Source organism: Aedes aegypti, chromosome 1, assembly GCF_002204515.2.
Source record: "Aedes aegypti strain LVP_AGWG chromosome 1, AaegL5.0 Primary Assembly, whole genome shotgun sequence".
Taxonomy (NCBI): domain Eukaryota; kingdom Metazoa; phylum Arthropoda; class Insecta; order Diptera; family Culicidae; genus Aedes; species Aedes aegypti.
In genome coordinates this window covers 47,360,065-47,382,702 of record NC_035107.1, presented here as the reverse complement: position 1 = coordinate 47,382,702, position 22,638 = coordinate 47,360,065, and the positions used below count along the sequence as shown (strand labels likewise).

Here is a 22,638-nt window from a genome sequence, read left to right as displayed (position 1 = left end):
AAATTAAGGAGGAAATAGAAAAGTTCGGTTGTGAAGAAGTCAGAAGCATCGATGAATTGCAGGAGAGGATACAACTGAGCTACCAAAAAAATAGGAAAAAAAGTAAACATACACCGAAAGTATGGTGGAGCGACACGGTAGAAGAAGCCTGGAAGAATAAAATGGAAGCCATCAGGAAATTCAACACAGACAGCACTATAGAAAATGCAATCATGGTGAGGCGAACCAAAGCGATTTTCCTACGAAGGAAAAAAGAGGGAATACGAAAACAGATCGAAGAGCTGGCATCGACTATCGACCCGCAGACCAGCTCTGTCGTAATCTGGGACAAAATAGGAAGAATTACCGGAAAGAGAGTCAACCGTAAAGTCAACAACCCTGTACAGGAGGACAGTCAACTAGCAGAAAAGTTTTTCGATATTCATTTCGGAAAAACGGATGTAGATATTGATGCGCCTTTGTCATACGGACCATTATGCCAGTACAACCTCATGGATAGAGAAAAATGGGATAGAATACTTTCGCGGAAAAACGATAAATCAGCCCCGTCGAATGACAAAATCACGTATGGCATGCTTAAAATCCTTAAGCCAGATGTGACGAGCATGATAATCAGACAGATCAATGATATGTTCATTGCCGGTGCATTGACATATACGCTCAAAGAGATAAGAGTCGTAGCTATTCCTAAACAAGGAAAGGATCAGTCCACAGTTGAAGGTAAGCGACCGATTTCATTGATTCCCACCATTACGAAAGTAACAAATACTGCGGTATTAGATAAAATACAATCACACTTGTACAAAACTAGAAATCTCCCAGAATTTTCCTTTGGATTTCGCAAGAATATGTCCACATCAACCTGTCTAAATTTTGTGGTTGACTCCATAAAGCACAATAAGAGAGAAGGGTTGATAACAGCCACTGTGTTCATCGACTTAAGCAACGCCTATAATTCAGTTAAAGCCGATATCCTTGAAGCAATTATGTATAAGCTTCGATTTCCCCGAGAAGTTGTTACGTGGGTAGTTTCATTCATGAAAAACAGGAAAGTGACGATGCAAGTTGGAACCCAAACAGTATCAAGAATGGTGAGTAACGGCCTCCCCCAAGGGGACGTCATGTCACCGACACTTTTCAACATATACACAAGCGAATTGCATGAATTGACCAATGGAGAGGTAACTTTGGTACAATTTGCCGACGATTTCTCACTTATAATAACCGGAAAAAATGTTGAAGAGGTAAGAAGAAAGACTCAACAGGCACTCGATACGTTCCAGGAACGAACGAAACAATTAGAACTAGACATCAACCCTGCTAAGACGAAAGTTGTGCTGTTCCACGGAGGGAACCACACGTTTGATGTGAAACTTGATGGGATCACGGTAGAGCTTGTTAAAAGCCACAAATATCTTGGACTGATAATTGACCGCTTCCTCAGCTTTGGTGAACAAACCAGGACAGTCAAAAAGAAAATAGATGAACGCCTCAAAATGCTAAAAATAATATCGAGTGTGAGACACGGAGGACACCCCCAAACTATGAACATGCTCTTCACCGTTTTAATCAGGAACTACGTTGAATACGGGTGCTCAATAATGAATAATGCCAGCAAAACGAACAAACAAGCCCTCCAGGTAGCAATCAACGGTTGTCTGCGGAAGGTAACCGGTTGCAGCAAGACAACACCTCTGAATACGCTGTTGGCTATAGCAGCACAGGAACCATATGGAATTCGATCGAAATTTGTAACAGCGAAGGAGATCGCCAAATGCTTGGCCTATCAAGGACCGGTATACGAACAGCTGAGTAAACTCGGAGTAGACGTCTTGGACAGAGATAAGCTATCGTATTCAGAAAGACTATATCTAGAACATGTTCAAATGTTTAAAAACATTAGTCCGATAGTTTACGTGGAACTAACCGACACAAAGGTTAATATCAACTCGAGTGTTGGAACAAAGTTCAAAAAAGAGAACGTTAACCCCAAGGTTCTAAAGCAAATGGTTCTGTGTCTCCTGAATGGAAAGTACAGAAACCTAACTAAAGTGTACACAGACGCATCGAAACACAACAGCCGTTGTGGAATTGGAGTGTATATGGAGCCAGGCAATAGAAGATTAACTTGGAAGCTAAAACACGAAACATCGATAATGACTGCGGAAGTCATAGCACTCAGCATGGCTACTAAGGAAATCTTGAAGACTGATCTACGCGACGTAGTAATACTCACCGACTCACTATCATCGTGCATGGTACTGGAAAACAGTCAGTACCAGGAATGGAGAAGCGCTATGATCGATGAAATACTACAAGCATGTTTGTCCCGCAACATCACTATACAGTGGATACCTAGCCATATCGATCTGGAAGGAAATGACATCGCTGACTACCTGGCGAAAAAAGGAACGGAACATTCCAACGAGATAGATCATCAAGTCCTACTTAAGGATGCCTTCCTTTATTTCCAAAACCTGAAAGAGGAAGAGACGGACAAATGGTATAAAGATTACGCTCTTGAAAAAGGCCAAAAATACTACGCTATACAACAATCGTTTCCTAATAAACCATGGTACCACCAAAAACAACTCGACAATTTCGAAACACGAACACTCAACCGAATAATGGCTGGTCACGATTACAGCAAGTACTGGCTACATAAAATGAAAATCGAAGACGATCCCAACTGTGAAATATGCGACGTCCCGGAAACGGCTGAACATATTATACTGCACTGTGTACGATACGGACAGAGCAGAATGCAATTTTCCTTTGACTGCAAATTTAGAAACATGAAAGAAGTACTAGAGACAAAAGATGTAAATATTTTCAAAGAAATCGTAAATTTCCTGAAACAAACGAAAAACAAAATATAAACCAATTCCAAACAAAAAGAGCATTGAAACGTTGTGTAACGAGACGCTAGGTCGACTTTGTCGACTCACCCCGCCGTAACGTCAAAATGGGGTGGGCTGTCAACAACGAAAAACAGCTGGATATATGGTCCTTGCCACCAATCCAAGTGTTTACACTACACCAGAAGAGAAGAAGAAGATGTGGGATGGACAGAGAAAGAATTTTTATGAGATCTTGAGATTAGAAAATAATTTTGAGATTTATTCTACGAGTGGCGTGAGATGCGTATTGTCGGTCTCGTATAGCGAGGTGACAATTCTCGACTCAAGTGAGATGACCCGCCGTGTAAATCAAATGGAGAGTCATTTCACTCAAGTCGAGTATTCCCATCTCGCTATACGAGACCGACAATTCTCACCTCACGCCAGTCGTAGAATAAACTCATTTTACGCAAAGATCACTAAGTTTAGTAGAAACATGCATAATTGCGTCTGCGTTACGCAAGTTTTTCCAGATTAGATTCTATTTATCTAAATCACATATACAAGCTTGTTTTAAATTATTTTATTATTCCGTAATTCATTGGACATCTTGAAGAAGAAAAAACTCTGAACTAAAACTAACTACTTGAAAAGTTAATACAAAAGAAGATATAGAAATGCACACACCCTCCTGCCTCACGCTCAGTTCTCGGGAGAATCTGCTTCTGCTTCCGCAGCCGCCGCCGCTGCTGCCTCCACTTCGGATTGCCTCTGGTCTAGCAACTGTTGCCGCTGTTGTTCTTCGGCCACCTTCTGCCTGTGAGCTGCCTCGAAGCCCGCCTGAATGTGCTTCATATGCTGTACCACCCCTCGCTGAAACGAGACCATATTGTCGAAGTCTAACCGGCCCTTGGTCTCCTCCATGCAGCCCTTCAACACCTGCAGGCAGTGTTCCGTTTGGTCCCCGTTCTTGCCCAGATTGGAAGCCACGTACATGATCGTGGTGAGATCCTTGATCAGCTTGATCATCGCATCGTTCGTCAACTGACCGTTGTTGTTCTTGTCGAACGTTTCCTCCGCCTGATCGCGGCATTGCTCTCGCAGATGACTCGGCGAAATCATGGCCACGACGGCCGGATCCTGCGCCAGGTTCTTACAACTGACCTGCAGTTGGTTCAGCTGTTGATGGATATCGCGGTTGAGCTTTTCCATTGCTACGACGAGCGAGGCGTAGCGCTTCTGGAATTCCTCCGGGAATGGATCCCCGTACGACTTGTAGATCTCCGCTTCCGAGTTCATGTTCTGCAACCGAAGCAATTTCATCTGCTTGGCCGACAGTGTCTTTCTCGTTCTAACGATGAGCTCTAGCAGCTTAACCGGGAATCCGCCAATGTTGTCCTTCGGGAAGAGCATTTTGCTGTCTGGCATGCCGGGGATTTTAGGATAGCTGTCCCCTCCGAGCAATGGATCTCCTTTGATGCCGGTGATGGGATTTTTGACTGCAGGCGATGCAACGTAGAACGAAGCATTCTGATATTTCGGTCGGAAGTCCTTAGTAATTGTGTTCAGAGCAATCTTCTCGGGATTATCGTTGGCCACAACTTCAAAGTCCGGGATCGTATGGGAGCCAAATCCTGGTCGATCGAAGCACACTCGATACGAGCTGGACATCACATCGATTGCCTCCACGGTTCCGGTGAACAAGCCATCCTGCGGGGCCCGCAGCCTTGCCGTCACCTTTGTGCCAACGGTTAGCTGCTGGGGAATTTCCTTGGGCAGATCCCGCACAAAGGAAACATCCCCGGATCGCTTGGTTTGTAGCAGACGAATCTTACGCCGCTTCCGCTCCAGCTCGCGACGTTCTTCCTCCAAAAATGCCGCCGAGCAACGTCTCGGTTTTCCCATGGTCCTTCGAATGCGGTTCCACTCGGCTCTGAAAGAGGATGATTGTGAGTGAAAGTTTATTTACAACAGTGTTTCGCTAAGAGCGGTTTTCATGTCATGAGATGCGAAAACGTTAAGAATAGAATTTAAAAACTAGTTCACCATATTACATTTTACATTAATCTTTAATCACGAATAATAAATAAGGCCAGTACAAATCTTAAATACTCCATCAGAATGCATAGAATGCAACATTTCAATGGAAATGTAGGTATATTTATATGTTATGAGAATATGAGAATAGGAATTTCGCTAAAAATTCTATCACGAGTTTGATTTCCGGATTTGATAAACTACTAGTTTTCTTCCGACTGATATCAGAAATTTGAAATAGTACCTAGCTTAGTTTCGTAAAAAATCAGGAGTGAAATCTCCAAAGCGCCATCCTATCAGCCATTTGTTTTTCAATTTTAGTGGGGTAGTCACTTTTCAGTCACTATTTTATCCAGGGTTCTGAGTGCTTTGCGAAGGCCCAAGCTGTCCGATTCGGTTTTTCGCGCGCTCGAATTGATTTTTTTGTTGGTTGGCTTTGTTTGTTTGGGTAGTAATTAGCGAAGGCCCAAGTTGTCCAACTCGTTTTTCGCACGGAGTGTTTTTTTTTTTCAGTTAGCGCTTCATTCGCGCGCCATCGGAGAGATTTTGTATTCCAGCTCATGCGTGTTGATGACGAGATTGTGACTGTTCAGTCGAGGATGGATTACCAACTGGTGAGCGCGTTTCATGCTTGTTGTAACATATTTGTATCATAGTATTTATTTGTTTATATATTTATTAAACAAGCTATGGATGGTTCGTCACTTTAAGGTGAAGATGCATCGAAGCCAAACCTCAAATTTTCAAGAGCACAAATCTAGAGAACTAAACTGCCGTACAAGCTGAAAACTTATCGATTGGTCACCACCAGCATGGGACCAATCGATTAAGTTTTCAAATCAAACCGCTGTCTGGTTCTCTAGATTCGTGCTTTTGAAAATTTGAGATTTGGCTTCGATGCATCTTCACCTTGAGTGTCGGCATAAGCGCTTATTCATGTTTAATAAAATTTCGTATTTTGACCACTAAAGCCGCTATAATTTTGCTGTCTGATCGCTACCAGCTCTGATTACAGTACAGGATGATTATTATTTCCTGTCAGTAAAGGCATAGAACAAATATGATTGTATGTATTTCAACTTTCAGTGTACATCCTGATTTGTACATCTTAAAATTTGTCTTGTCAAAGTATAGATAACACAACTAGGGTTGCTGGCACTGTTACGGCTTACCAGCCGATTTGTAGTTTTTTTTTCTGTTCGGAACATAAACCACTGCGACCAATATTTGATCTATTATAGTATATCCCGTGTCCTTTGTGTAGTGCATGTCGTGTTACTTTGTCACTATCGAGAAGTGATAAAGTATTCGTTTTTTTTTACAGTTGTCATTCCTAACTTGATCACAGGAAAGGATTCTAATTGAAAGGTTCCGCTTTTTAAACCCTTCGAAGGGTGTGGTGGGTACACTCTCCGCAGGCGCGCCCCTTTATCAGTCAAAATCGGATCCCTTGATAAAGTCGGGAAGTGACACCGATATTGTCCATGCATCAGAATCCTAGTCCTTACTTCTTCAAACTAGAGAACAATAAATAAAAGATTAGAAAACAACTTGTTGATTTCGACTCATTTTTATCCTTGTCTCAAAGTCATTCTCGGCTACTGGAAAACCGAGACTTGTCACTTTTAACAAGGTTTAAAATGTAACAAGGACTAATAGTGTTCCTTTGATTACTATAGCATCCTGTTCTCTTCGTTTGAAGCTATCAGGACTAGGGTTCATTGGTAGATCTTTACCCCATAATGCTCCACGAAAAGGTGATCTACCCGCGTTATGGGTAATTTGTAGTTAGAAAAACCTGTAATTCATAGACGCAGTATCCCAAATACCTTCAGTTCGAGAAGGATCACTTGGGCAAACTAGAGGTATGCGAGATGATGCGCGAAAAATCCAATAAGTAACGTGACTTTCGTATCAATCTCCGAAAATATACCAACGATCGATAGAACTGTAATATACCCCGAAAAATATATTTAACAGGTCGAGGCGACAAATGTTTGCCTGTCTAGTGTTAGTAGTGACCAACGTTACAACATCTAGCCGTTCAAGACCAGGAAGTTAGGCAACAATTTGTCGTTTTGATTGTGTTGTTCAAACATATAGCCCTCTGTTAAAACAAATGTTCACCTTCTATTCTTTTCTCTCGTCGCTCGCTTGCGATTCTGTCCATCTTGTCATTTCATTACTTTCGTTAGGCCCCAAGCACAATGTGAACGGCAACGCGGTACAACGGCAAAACGGCATGCCCATCTTGATCTACACTTTACTTATCAATCCAGTGTTGACTAAATCCTTTTCAACATTGACTTGACAAGTAGAGTGTAGCTCAAGATGGGCTTGCCGTTTTGCCGTTGTACCGCGCTGCCGCTCACATTGTGCTTGGGGCTTTACTCCTTTTTGCTCTGAATATGAGTATCGCGTTCACCGAAAAAAACCAATAAATTTTCATAATCATAAAGGCATGCGGTGATTGAACCTTAAATAATAGAGATGGTCGGGTTCCACATTTTTCAAACCCGAACCCGACCCGTACCCGACTTATTTTATTCCTTCAAACCCGCACCAGACCCGAACCCGAGACAAATATTGAAAAGCAAACCCGGACCCGACCCGAACCCGACAAATTGTTGCTGTTCAAACCCCAACCCGACCCGAAACCCGAAGACGTTTTCTAAGAAACCTGAATAGAATCCGAGTTTGAGAAGATGATAAATTCATCGTTTCTGACGCATAGGGAAGCTTTCAGGTTGTTACTTTGTGAACAATTCGCACCAAACCCGACTCAAACCCGACTTAATTCAAGCCCGAACTCGATCCGTACCAGATAATTTTTTAGTCTTCAAACCCGACCCGACCCGAACCCGAAAATATTAAAATTTTGAAACCCGAACCCGTCGGGTGTGAAAACCCGAGACCCGACCATCTCTAGTAAATAACTACGAAATAGCCAGATGTTAATTTTGGAAAAATTCAATGAAACAAATATGCTTCGTTGAGTTTAAATATACACTCAGACAAATGGACTATCGAAAAACATAGAATCACTTTTGAAAATTCGCCACAATAAATCGGGTTGAATTTTGAAAACAAAAAATGTTTTCGCGGCAACCTGGAATCGAACCAAGGACATTGCGTACACCACTCGCCTATCGACGCCTCGATGTAAGGTGATGCTAAAACGATATGTATCGTTCCTTCCCCGGGATGCACGCCTGCAAGTCTCATGGAAGCCCCTAATTCCCTCAACACAGTCGAGCCCTTCCCGCCAGCGCTCCGCAGTCATCCCGGTCCTGTGCTTGAGAACGAAAAAGGGGTCTTCCAACCAGTTAATGCAGGCAAGTTTGCAAATGTTGGGAATACTGCTCTTCCTGTAATTTCCATCGCTTCTAGTTACCAAACTCCAGATGATTTTCGATCAATTGACGATGTGATCGAAATAGGGTCCTAAAATATTTAATGAAATCTTGTTTTCATTTTATAACACGAAAGAGCATGTAACTACTTTAGCATTTTTTCCCGCTCAAATAACGGATATATCATATTAAAACTTTAATTTAAAAATTGGATTCATAAATGAACCTTGACACTTGAGATCATGTTTGACGTTCGCTTAGTCGACAAAAATACCACAGGGGTTCAACTTTTTAACACCGGGGTTGTTCCTTTCTGACATTTCGGAAGGGACACGGAAAACAAAATACACTCAAAATTTGAGTTTAAACCAAGGGGTGTGACAAAATTTAAAAAAAAATAATAAAAAATGTTTTTTGGACTTAAACTATCGGAAAAAAATTAAATAAACATTTGCGAGGCGGCGGAGTACTTATTGCCGTTAAAAACTACCTGAAATGCGAGTATTTTCCACTGGACAACTGTGAGACCCTTGAACAAGTCGCCGTTCGCATAAATTTGCATCATCGCACCCTCTATGTGATCGCAGTGTATTTGCCACCTAATTCAGGTCAAGATCTATATACAACTCATTCATGTGCAGTACAGCTTATTGGGGATCATCTCATGGAGTCCGACATACTGTTATCGGCAGGAGACTTTAACTTTCCTCATCTGCGATGGCATCTTGATGAGGATATTAATGGATACTTTCCAGTAAATACTTCAACTGACACCGAGCTCAACTTTACTGAAGCAATGTTTTCCAGTGGCCTGAGACAGATAAATAGCTTCATCAACACCAACGGCAGACTTTTGAACCTCATGTTTACCAGTTCTGGACGTAATCGCACCTGGTTCTCCGTTGTTACCGGTCGATAGCCGTCACATGCCAGTCATTGTTTTACTTGACGAGAGCGACACGCACACATTTCCTGACAATCTTGAAACGTGTTTTAGATTTGACTATTCGGCGTGTGATTTTGAACTACTTAACTCTGTTTTCGAGAATACTGACTGGGAACGATCATCGATTTACGCTACTGTAGATCAGATGTTATCACAGGGTGTCGACCCAATCTTGAAAATAAAATTCCCTGACTTTCCCTGACCTTCCAGTCGTTTTCCAGAAAAATTCCAGACCATGTTGATTTGTTTGTTTGGTTGAGTTTATGTTTTAGGTCGTATGAATAAACTGAGCAATAGTTTGAACGATAATTTTCTTCAAGTTGATATGATAAAACTGAGCACTTGGGTATGTTCTTTTCAAACATGATAATTGGTATTAATAAAGTGGTAAAAGCTGTGTAGAAGCTAAGTAAATTCTGAGTCATGTACTGATTTTTTTTCTATCTTTATTAACGAGATTTTTAACCCTGGGCTAGTTCATCTCGGGACCAACGGCTCTACTTCCCTTCCGAAGGAAGTCGTCACTGAAATTTTTAGTGACTATCTCGGGGATGGGTTTCGATCCCAGGTCCTCGGCGTGAGAGGCGTGTGTTCTAACCCCTACACCAGGTCCGTCCCCCTCTTCATGTACTGATATTGAAATCTTCAAGCGCAAAAGTTATTTTTGAAATTGTAGAAAACGATGTATTAGGATATTGAAATTTCAGGCATAAAGGACAATTTTGGACACCTTCCGCAAGCTGATTATACCATTTTCATACATAAGACGTCACTCCATTAAGATCATTACTATGCTTTTTTATTGGAAGGACTTTCTTCCTGAAATTTAGCTACTTCTTTTTCAGGTAAATTACAGCCATTTTCAAAGAACTTTCATTGAAAAATTCATCAAGGAATTCAACAATAAAAATCTCAGAAATTCCAATTTAAATTCTAAAATGTATTTTTGGAAGTATTCCTCAAATACTTCTTTCTCCAGGAACTCCTCTAATATTTCTCCCGGAACCTCCTCAAATGTTTTATCCAATGACTTTAATATCACAAAGCATTATGATTTAAGAACTCTTACGTTGTTCCTCCATAAACTAGTCCAAAGATTTTTAACTAGTTTAAGAATTTTATGATTACACCTCCAGTAGGCGAATTCCGGCGCTAATTTTATTTGAAGAAAAGAACATTTTCTTGCTGGTGAATAATGGATGTAAGCAAAAATGTTTGTTGGGTAGCTCATCTACGGGAAGATGTCCGACTAACCAAGTAATGTCACAAACTATCAAAGGATTATCGAGCAGATTCCTTCAAATTAAATTCCTGAAAGTTCTGCATTCATGGATTTTATGGATTCACAAAGATATCTGAGATAATGATCTTCAGAATTTTTGGAGAATTTCCTGTATATTCTCAGAACAAAAAACAAACTGGAAATATCTGTAAGTAAGCTCCTGAATAAAATCCTGAAGTAACACTTGGAATTCACAATATTTCCATAAAGTCCTGGAAAATTGAAATTAAAAAATCAAAATTGAAATAGATAGCAAAATATACAAATATCAATATTAGAGCACTGTGCGGTATTATCTTTATTGTTTCCAGAAACGACATGATGAAAAAAAATCAGGAATTATGTCTTGCAGATTTATGCTCTTGAAATGCAAACTATCGGGGTTCATTTTTAATTTGAACATCTAGTCACCCTAGAAACGTGTTTCTGGTTACCTCTTTCACTGTTTTGTTTTGGTTCTGCGTTCCGTTCCACAGCGTTCCATTTCACTTTGCTCCGTACCATGAGCTAAATGACGTTTGTCATATGCATAAAAGCATCTTCTAAATCAACTTGTTTAATGTTGTAGTATTGAATATTTTTCCCTGACCTTTAGTGAAATTCCCTGACTTTCCCTGACTTGCCAGGTCAAAAATCGAATTCCCTGACATTCCCTGACTTTCCAGGTTTTTCCAGGTAGTCGACACCCTGTATCATCTTTTTACGAATCGCTAGCTGGAGTGATTTCTCGTTACGTTCCTCGGAAACGACAAGCATTTATTTCCATTTACAACGAACCATGGTGGAATCCAGAGCTTCGTCACCTTCGTAATATTCTCCGTAAGATGCGCAACCGTTATTTTAATACGAAAAACGATCACGATAAGACTAGACTGCGTGACTTCGAGCAGCAGTACAAAGAAAGTCTTTACGCATCACATGAAAGCTATTTAGCAAGCATCCAAAGAATCGTCAAGCAGGATCCTTCCCGTTTCTGGGATTTTGTAAAGCAACGCAAGGCAGGTATTACCATTCCGAGCTCTGTCTCTTTCGAAGGAGTCACCGCTCATTCAAACACCGAAGCTGCCGATCTCTTCGCCACCTTTTTCGAGAGTGTTTTTAGTAGAGCATCGCCTGTTCAACGTCGTGATAGTTTCGAGCAGATACCAGTTCATAACATAACTATACTGTTCGTTCAGTTTTTTGTCGAGGAAGTTCAGAATGCTCTTGAAGATCTGGATTCTACAAAAGGACCTGGTACCGATAATCTGCCCCCTTTGTTCTGGAAGAACTGTGCAGCTACGCTCGCAATGCCTATCACTACTGTTTTCAACCGCTCGCTTCGTGACAGGAGGTTTCCAAGTGCGTGGAAGACGGCATCTATAACACCGATTCACAAGTCCGGAAGCTACAATTGTGTCGCAAATTATCGCGGGGTGGCTATACTTTGCAGCCTAAGCAAAGTGTTTGAGAAGCTGATACACGCAGTTTTGTACCGAGCTGCTGCTCCGATCATCTCTAACAACCAGCATGGCTTCATGAAGCACCGCTCCACAACATCGAACCTAATGTGTTATGTGTCAGCTGTATCCCGTGAACTTGAATCAAGGCGGCAAATCGATGCAGTGTATGTAGATTTTGCAAAAGCATTTGATTCAGTACCGCATGATATCATCTGCAGAAAACTCAGTCATCTTGGTTTTCCGGCGTGGCTTACTGATTGGCTTTGCTCCTACTTAACCGACCGTGAAGCTTTCGTGAAAGTGAAATCCACACGCTCCAGGACATTCAATATTCCATCCGGCGTCCCGCAAGGAAGTGTCCTCGGTCCGTTGATTTTTATCATTTATGTGAACGACCTTTATGAGCTGCTTTCTTCATTTAATCTTTCATATGCGGATGACTTAAAAATTTTCCGTGTGATTGCCTCCTCTGCAGATTGTGTTGAACTACAAGAAGACATAAATCGACTGCTTATCTGGTGCGACGATAATGGCATGCGCGTAAACAGTAAAAAGTGCAAAGTAATTTCCTTCTCATGATCCAATAGCATTTCGCTCCATCAGCATAACATGGGGCTAGATTTTTTGGAAAGGGTTGACTCAATGTGATCTGGGTGTTACGATTGACTCAAAATTGAGATTTAACGAGCACATAAGCATCATAACTGCCAAAGCATTTACCGTGCTTGGTTTCATCCGGCGCCATGCTTCCGGTTTTACCGATATTTATTGTCTTAAGACGTTATTCTGTTCTCTTGTACGCAGCATTCTTGAGTATGCATCACCGGTTTGGTCGCCATTCTACGTAAAACATAATCTAGCAATTGAACGTATCCAAAAAAGCTTTCTAAGGTTTGCTTTGCGTCATCTTCCTTGGAATGATCCGATAAACTTACCGAGCTATCCGGAAAGACTTAAGTTAATTAACTTAGAATCTCTCTCTGCAAGGCGCATCAGATCGCAGAGATTATTCATTTTTGACCTCATCACAAACAATATAGACTGCCCTGATCTGTTAGAATTGATTCCGTGGAATGTTCCTTCCAAACGTCTTCGTAATTCAGTGTTATTCGTAATTCCTTTCCATAGATCTAATTTTGGATACAGCAACTGTTTTCATATGTGTTTGCGTTCGTTCAATGATGTTTGTGACGAGTTTGATTTTAATATGTCCAAAAATGTATTCAGTGTTAGAATAAGAGGTTTAGATTAAGTAGTAATTAAGAAATCAGTCTGTACGGCGTAGCCGAAGATAGTGCATAAATAAATAAATAAGCGTTCGTATTGCGTGTATGGGGTGGTCCATTAATTACGTAAGACAATTTTGGTGGTTTTCAGACCACCAGGAGTTTTCAGTTTTTTTTGTATGAAAATTGAATTGTATAACGCGTAATAAATCTCAAACCCCTCTTGCTTCTGTATTACGTGCGTGCCAACTTTAATGCTTTCAAAACAACACTTGTAGTCGGTAATTTGCGTAAAAAAATAAATATATTATCTATACATAGTGACGACGAAGGTTATAAATTTTCAAAACTAAATATACACTGGAAATCAAAATTTATACATGCATCTTTTTTCTCTGGTCATTCATTTCACTGACAAGATATAGTAATCACTCTGTATTACCAAGAAGTTTTTTCATAAATTCTTTGATTGTTTATCGGCCTGTTTTTCTTCCTTATTTTTTTCAAAATACCTTTAAGAGTTCAACGTGGAATTTCAGTAAGTTTAACCTTAGAAATTTGGTACTTCAAAGATTCCACCATAACCTTTTTTAAAATTCCTCCAAATGTTCTTTCACAAATTTCTTAAGAAAATGTTAATTCCATCGATTTTGCTAAGATTCTGTTTAAAATTTACGTTTAGGACATCTTCATCAGGGTGTCTACTCGTTTACCGAAATGAAATTCCCTGATATTTCCAGGTTTTTTCCAGGTTTTATAAATTAGTTCCAGGTTCAACAAATACTCTAATTTTATATGACCAAAACAAACTAATGACAATTTTAAAAAGTGTTTTAAAGTGTATTCACTCTTCTAGACATTATAAAAGAATGTGCTAACAATATTAAAGCCTAATTCGAATATTCATGTGAATTGTAATAAATAATGATGGTGTTTTTTTTTTATTTTGTTTGTAAAAGTTCTGTCTATCATCGTGTTTAGAAAACGGATAATAAAGTTCCCGTGTTATCGAATCTGACCAGTATATCATTTACAAATGTGGTAATTTAGGTAAATGATTAGTTGATTGCATTTCATTCGAAAACTTTCAAGAGCTCTGAATGAATCATGATTTTAAAAAAAATAATTCGAAGTTGTTTAAATTCCAGAAACTTATCCGGAATCGGTTTTTCCGAAATTGAATATTTTCCAATAATTTTAGAATTTGTTCATGAAACATGGCTGGTAGGGACTGAGTGTTTTGAAAATAGAAAATTCAGAAACCTCTTGCTTGAAAAAAGAGACCTAACAGTAATCAAAAAACAAATCGAACCCAACGGGAACCAGGAGAAAAGAGTTTGATTTTTTGTGGAATCAGACCTGATATTTCTCTGAGAATAATTTTTTGTTTGAACTTCCTTGAGATATTACGACAAATAATAGTGTTTGTATTACTGCTTTTTCAATGTTTTTTCCAAAGAATTTCATCAGAAATAATCTTTTTTTTTTTTTTTTTTTTTTTTTTTTTTTTTTTTTTTTTTTTTTTTTTTTTTTTTTTTTTTTGTCGGTAGCGATAGGGGTAGTACTGACACTCTTAATCTGCCCTAAGCTCCTTCCCAGCATTTGCTTTTATAAGCCTCTATTGCGTTCATCACACAGACGTTCCTAAGCAATGTTGCTCAAATGGTCACTGTGTACGCTAGCAGCAATCAGCCCTTGCCGTAGTTTTGCAGTGTAGTAGTTCAGACTACTATCAAACTATGATAAGGCCTGAAATGCTACTAGAGTGGTTAAAGTGAAGAACGAAATAGTTTTATTAAAAGGTCCTCATTCCCCATTTCATTTCATCACTCACTATTGACACTTTTATTTTCGACACTATCACGTATAACACCGATTATCACTCATCACTTTTCACAGCACACCATTTTCATATAAATTCATTGTTATTATTTACCATTTACCATCTGTTATCATTACTAAGTAATTAAAAGATAATCAATTGACATTTTTCATTATTTTTGTTGCTGTTGAGCCATTACTATTCGAACTACGATTTAGCACTACGATCAAGAAAGTTGCAGTAAAAAATCACTTCGATCCATTCTTCTGCACTCGCTGTCATTATTAACTTTTTTATCATGTACGTTTGAAGAACTAGGTACAACTAAGCAATAAGTTTATATTCAGAGAAATGATTGCACAATGTATTATGGCCATTATTAAATTAGTAGAGTTCACATCATTATTACTATATTTTTACAAAACTATCAGAATCACTTCCACTTTCATTTTCAAATTTTCATCACCATAGATTTTATTATAAAATCACTATTAGCACCTTCACAATCACTAAATTTAATAACGACGAGTAAAACGCACAGTTCCACCAAACACCCATTCTTATGTTGCATTATAAAACGATTGATCACACGTTAGCTTCGAAACTTAACAACCATTACTGATTAGTACAAAGGATGCTACAGCTCGTGGTAAACGAACTGAACCATCAACAACCAGCACTGGTTTATAAGTAACTAATGAGCCCTGGCGGTCCCTCCGTTCGAAGAGGACCTGATAATATGCCGAAACGTATTAACAGATCCTCCGCCTGAATGCAGCCGTTTCATGATAAATCATGAACCGTTGGAGGTGTGCCAAAGTATTGGGAAGGTGATATGTTTCACAGACGGGTATTATTATGGTGCACCTTCTACTTTGGCACCGTCAAACCCTGTGATCGTGGCCAGGGAATTTCATCAGAAATAATCTCAGGTATTTGGCCAAACATCCAGATATAACTCTGAAGATTTCTTCAAATTAGATAAATGGACACATATTTTAATTTGTGAGATTTGATTTTTTCTCCAGGACTTCATTTAGTAATTATTTCCCATAAAATCACTTCAAGAATTTTCCTAAAGTATTTCGCTAAGAATTTTATTTTGGATATCTTAAATAACAACCTGAATTTTTCCAAAAAAAATCACAGGAATTACCTCGAAGATTTCATCAGGATTTACTTCATATATAATTTCAGATATTTTTCAAGAAAACCTCTAGTCCTCAAGGTTTTTTTTCGGCGATTTTCCCATCAGTTTCCTAGAACATCGTCCAAGGCTCCCGTTTTAAACATGTTGCAATATACAACCTGAAATGCCTTCAGGGATTTCTCAGGATTTCCTACATAATTGTCCTTCAGAATTTCTTTAAGATTTTGACTACGAATTTCTCTAAGGATATATTGAGAAATTACTCCAGAGAAAGCTTCTAAGATTTCTTTGGAAAGTACAGTAACAAGAAATCCAGGAAATTCTAGTATCAGTAACTCCTTCTGTAAAATTAAGAAATTTCTCAATGAAGTTTTCACAGATTTTGCCCAGTATTCTTCCATAAGTTTTTCGTGATGAATTTCCAAAGCAAATATTAGAGTAACCTCTAAAAAAAAACTTGTGCAAGTTCTTAAGTCATTCTTGATAAATAGGAATTTTTAGAGAAACTCTTGACAAAACTTAAGAGTAATTGCTAAAATTATTGAAAAAAAAAAACAGATCAATATTGAATCTCTGTGAAGCAACTCCTTGAAGAACGAAATCGCTAAGAAATTGGTAGGAATGATCGAAGGATTTCTTGGAAAAATAGTTGTAGTAGTAACTAATGTGGAATCTTAGATGAATTTTTGAGAATTCTATGGTATTTTTTTATTTGATTCATTGAGGAATGTTTGGGACAACTGTAATCCTTGGTTGAAATGCAGAGGAAATTCCAAAAATAAATAATAGAGTAACTGAACCACGAAACACAGGTCGAATATGAAATGTTCCTAATAGATTTACTGATTAATAACTCGAGGATTTTTTGTAACAATTCTTTGAAGTGAATGTGGACATAATGGCGTAGAAATTCTTAAAAAAAAAACTGAAAGCTTATGAATCAACCTTTGCGGGCTTCTTGGAAGATATTCTGTGGGAATCTTTGGAAGATCTGATAGAGTTACGGCTGGAAAATTCGGTTGAAGAATTATTGAAAAAAATATCTCGAGGAAGTCCTAGAATAGTCTTTGGAAAAAAATTGAAGAAATCTCTAAGGAAATGACTGGAGGTAGTAACGTTGAATTGCTCGAGGATGTCTTGAATCAAATTCTGGTGACATTCCCTTAAGAACTGGTGACATTCCCTTAAAAATTGCTGGTAGAATTGGTAGAGATTCCTGGAGAGAATTCTGCATTAGTCCTTGAAAGTATTCCAGATGAAATATCTGGAGAAAACACAAGGAAAATTCTTGGAATATTTTCTCTAGAAATATGTGAAAAATTTCTGAAAGAATTAGTTGAATAGTCTCGTAACAAGCTCTGAAAGTTTCTCGAGGCCTTATAGAATATTGCATCAGAATTCACAACAAGCAAGTTAGGGAAAAAGATCCTTTAGAGACCATATTGGTTGAAATAGGGACCTTTCATCATAAATAGAGACTTATAAGAGATTTTAATAAAAATAGAGACCAAGTCTCTGAAAAAAACCCTACCCCCAGCCCTTGATATGTGAATCCAATACTGATCAAATATATCTGAAGATATTTGATGTTTAGATAAGGCGATAAAGTTCCATATCTGAAAAGATCCTCACTGAATAACTTAAGTAACGTTATGATAGATGGCGTAGCCGATTTTTTTTATTGAAGAGAGTATTTTGGAAAGTAATGGTAATCTCTGGATTTTGACGCAAAAATCCTTTGAAGTGAACATATTCTACCATGAATTACTGCCTCAAAATATTTTCCCTGATTGTAATTCAAATTCCCTGAGAATTCCAGGTTTTTTCCAGGTTGAATAAAATTCCCTGATAATTCCAGGTTTTCCAGGTTTTTCCAGGTAGTAGACACCCTGCTTCATGATTTTACTCAATAATTTCGCCAGCGATACTTCCATTGTATTTTAATTTCCTCCAAAATTGTCGTTCAAGAAGTCAATTTCTCTAACGATAAATTCAGAGATTACTCCAGATACTCCTCTTGAGATTGCTCCAAGAAGTTCACCAGAAAATCTTTGCGAAATTTCCCAAGGAAGTACACAACTAATCTATCGTGGAATGCGGTGCTTGCAGGGAATTGTCAAGGGTGATGTTCGGAAATTGTTGACAGAATTCTTTTAAAAATCTGCGAGGCATTTCTAAAATATATTTTATAGTAATCTCTGAAGGAGATAATCTTTAGAAAAGATTTCTGAAATATATGCTTAATTTCTGAGGTAGTCATGGTGAATTTTCTAAAAAAAAATAAAGTAAAGATCTATCAAATCTCTAGATAATAGGGGGTTGGGTATCCTGAAAAAAAATAATCTAAAAAAACATCGTACGCAATCCCGGAAGAAATTTTTTTGGAAATTATCAGACTAAATACTGTATTATTTGCTGTTGTGATACTTTAAACTTTCTACAAGAGTAAATCGTGGACGAAATGTTGGAAATATTCCTAGAAGAAAGTTTGGAGGAACTCAATGGAGTAATTCCTGGAAAAAGGTTCTCATAGATTCCCAGGAATAATCGCTGGAGGGATTTTGTAGCATTTCTCGAGACATTAAGGATTTTCGTGAAGAATTCGTGAAATCATGAAAATGACTGGAACGAAAAGTGTAAAAATCGTAGGGATCCCATAACGAATTTCTTCAAAGTTAAGCGGATTTTCTTGTTAGAATTGTAGAAATTAGAGTTAGAGAAATTGGCGTAAGAGTTATAGAGTGAAAAAAACCTGGAATAGTATCCGAAAAAACTTTCAGAGTAATTTCTGTGGAAATTACTGTAGGTTATTTCGTTGGATTTCCTGGACAAATTTCTTGAAGAGTGTGTGGGAAATCTCTAAAGAAATTTCTGAAGGGATGCTTGAGAGAAAAATCTCTGGAGAGATCACTACAAGAATTCCTGAAACTTTTTATTTCGATAAATCTTAAAAGTAATTCCTGGAGAATAATCGCGTAAGATTTTCTGAAGGTTTCTCTGGAGCCCCTAGAATGATGCACCAGGATTAACTGCAGAAAAGAGGAAAATTGTCACTTTGAAGAGCATTTTGCTTTCAAATAAGACTTCAATGACTTTTGATGAAAAAATAGAGATTTTTCATTAAAATAGAGATCAAGTCTCTAAAAGCAGAGCTGATAGCGAAGTTCATTGAAAATAGGAACTTTGGAAACCTCTTTTCTGGAGATCAAACAGATCGGTACAGGCAACAGGAACCAAGAAAATTATTAGGACAAAGAATAAGAGTTTGATTACTCTGATTATTTGACCAGACAAATTTCTCCAAGAATATTTCGTTTTGTTTTTTTTTTTTTTGGTGAAATGCATTACGACAAGTATTACTGTGTGTAATTTTTCATGATTTTTCAGAAATCGCATCAGAAATCAATTCAGATATTTGTCCAAATTGATTGATATTACTATTGATACTATTGATATCTTCAGGAATTTCAATGAGGAAACTTTTCCAGACTTCCTGATGAATCTCTCCAATAATTTTGATTTGGTTCTTGATAGTAACTAAAAGTATTTTTTAAAGTACAACCTCAGAGATTCCACCAAAAAGTCTTTCAAAGGGCTTTCAGGATTTATCACAAAAATCTTAAGCCCTCCAGGAGTTTATCCAGCATTCGTTCTATCGATTTCACTAGGGTAGCCACTAAGATTACCGTTTGGCAGATGTTCAAGAATAGGGTCCTAAAGTTTTAGATAAAATGTTGTTTGTATTCAATAACACGATAGAGCGTGTTTTTGTTACTACTCAAATTTTCCCGATCAAATAAGGGCTATGTCCAATATGAACTTTAATTTAAAAATGAGTCCAAATTGGAACCTTGACACTTTTGATCATGTTAGACGTTCACTTGTCGACAAAAACTCCACAGGGGTTTTACTTTTTACACTGGGGTTGTTCCTGTTTGACATTTCGGAAGGAGCCCGGAAAATAAAACACACGTAAACCAAAAAGCTTGACAGCTGGCTTAAACTTAGCATTTGGTACCTAAACTGGGACAGGACTTTAGGACCCTATTAAACCAGTAATTTCTCCAGAGATGCCCACAGGAATTTCTTCCAAAATTATCGCAAAAGATCTTTGTAAGACTTCAACCAGGGATTTCTCTAAAGATACCTTTTGGAATTACTGCACAGATTCATCCTAATATTCCTTCAGGCATTCTTTGAAGAACAACAAACGTAACCCTGGAAGAGGGATCGGAGGTACCATTGGAATAAATTTTGTAGTATTTACTGGGTGTAAAACCTTGAATGAACTCTTGAAGAATCCATGAAGTTTAAAAGTGCGAAATTACTCGAGAAATGTGTGAAAGAATTGCAAACATAATCCTTGAATAAAATGCCATAGATATTCCTACAGAAATTTCTGGAGGAACTTCATGAGGAATATCCCAGGTCGAATGTATTGAGGAATTCCTGGAAGTGTTCTTAACATATTTCTTCCTTCCTGGAAGAATTTTCGGAGCAATTATTGCAAAACATCATTACCTAATCTTTTCAAAACCCTGTTTTTTTAGATCTCCTGTATAAATATTTGAAAATTGAAAGAACAACTGGAGAAATCGATGCAAGAAATAGTGGAAAAATATCTGGTGGAAATCCATGAAATCTTGAAAAATTGTCAGGGTAATTCCTTTGCAAATTACTGGATGTAGTAGCGTTGAAGTTTTCAAGGATCTGCTTGAGCACATTCTGGAGAAATACCTCTAAGCATCCCATGAAACTTCACTGGAATAATTTCTGGTAGAACTGGTGGAGGAATCTCTAGAGAAATTCCTGGAAGTACCCCTGAGAGAGTCCCTGAAAATATTCTACAAGAACCTCTGCAGAACTCAATAGAAGAATTCTTAAATCTCTTCTTCGAAAAATCTCAGAAAGAATTCCTGAAGAACCTGTGCAAATGTCGCTTAAGAGTCTCTGCAGGTTGCTCTTGAGCCTGAATATAAATTGATTTCAAATTATAAAAAGTAAAAATGACCTGGGCTGTTCAAATAAATATTGGCGTCGAAAAAAGAAATGTGGGAAACCATATGCACAAGTTAAATCTCACCTCGTCAAATGCCGCGTCTTCAGGTCCGGATACATCTCTCGCAGGCACATCTGGAAGTCGTTTTCGCCCTCGAACAGCGCCCGATCGATATTGCTGTAGAACCACTCGTAGCTGACGAACTTGTGCGCCTTCGGCAGTTTCAGCAGATTCCTCAGTCGCAGCCCGATCCGCTGGCTGGCTTTCTTGTCCAGCAGGGCGACCGGATTGATAACCCGCAGTGTGCCCTGCGCAGTTGTTCCCGTGGCTTCTTCTTCGTCCGGATCTTCCTTGCGCTTCTTCAAGCTGTCCTTCATCTTGACGTACCGCGAAAGGACCTTCTTCTTCTGCCCGGAACGGGTCAAATTCTTCCCTGGTGTGACGAGCCCTTTCTGTGGGGACGAGTTAGCTGACCCCGTTCCCCCAGGCGTTCCACCCTTACGAGGGCTTCCCTTAGGGGGGATCCGATCGTTGATCAGCAGATCATCGTCGAAGAAGAGTTTGTTCTTCTTGCGTATCCGGGCGGGCATTCCGCGAGCATTCAACGCCTGAATCGGTTGCGTCGGGGTCGTTTTCTCCGGGAACTTTGTCCCCACGGGGTGCAGACCCAGTGCAGCGGGGCCAAACGCTGGCGGAGGGGATCCGTCAATGTCCATCATGGAGTTGGTGGTTCCATCGTGCTCATCGTCATCGGGTTCATCCTTGATTTTGACTTCCGACTCGCCGGACGATTGCTCCCCGCCGCCGGTATCGTCTTTCTCATCCGACGAGGACATTTTCCGTGATCTCTGGATACTTTTCCTATGATTGTTTACAACGGCTGTGGGGGCGTGACAAGAGCTGTTAACGATCTGTTTTGCAAGCGGATGGATTTTGCTAGAATTACCTGCGGTTTCGTTGTCGGGGTCAAAGAAAATATCTTACCGATGGAGAATTACTGTTACTAAAGGTCAAGAGATGAAGAAATTCTACTTTTGTTAAACAAATTTGATTAAAAACTTGATATTTTTTCGTGCGCCAGTTTTTGACTGCTGTTTGCGTGCTATTTTGACAATTTCAGCGAAAAAATTATGCGACGAGTGACATAAAGAAGCCGAAGCGAAGCAGAAAACACAATGCGGAGCACGTTCGCACATTCATCAATGAGGAACGAGGGGCCGTCCCATGGAAATAAATTTCAGCAAGCCTGATTTGCTCTGCTGACTGAGGGTTTTCATAATATCAATACAGTACCAGAACAACGGCCTAACTGACAAATGTAAACAAATTGAGTTTTATTCACCTAACAGTTTATTTGATAAATTACAATCATATAATGCACAACTGTTTCTTAAAAATAACGTTTTTCACGAACTAAGTGAGAAAAACATAAAGGCGCATCTGATATTCTCTTTCGATACGAACTCTGATGTCAATTTCGCCCACCTTCCCCCCCTGCGGTAACCGGGCGCATTTGCGATTGAGTGTGGCAGCAGGGCGCA

At 38.9% G+C, this 22,638-nt stretch overlaps 1 protein-coding gene across 1 annotated transcript; it reads right to left on the bottom strand.

The window, feature by feature from the left end:
• Positions 1-3,408: 3,408 nt before the first annotated feature.
• LOC5566770 (protein lin-9 homolog) lies at positions 3,409-22,237 on the bottom strand. Its single transcript, XM_021845319.1, has 3 exons — positions 22,044-22,237; positions 21,182-21,977; positions 3,409-4,773 (listed from the first exon to the last, which is right to left on the bottom strand). The coding sequence occupies exons 2-3, from the start codon at positions 21,931-21,933 to the stop codon at positions 3,543-3,545; spliced, it is 1,983 nt and encodes a 660-aa protein (XP_021701011.1). The 5' UTR covers positions 21,934-21,977; positions 22,044-22,237; the 3' UTR covers positions 3,409-3,542.
• Positions 22,238-22,638: the final 401 nt, after the last annotated feature.

Excerpts from the sequence above, each read along its gene's own strand:
- LOC5566770 (XM_021845319.1), bottom strand. The coding sequence starts at position 21,933 with ATGTCCTCGTCGGATGAGAAAGACGATACCGGCGGCGGGGAGCAATCG. Across the intron at positions 4,774-21,181 it reads AAGACGCGGCATTTGACGAG|AGCCGAGTGGAACCGCATTC; the intron begins GTGAGATTTAAC and ends ATCCTCTTTCAG.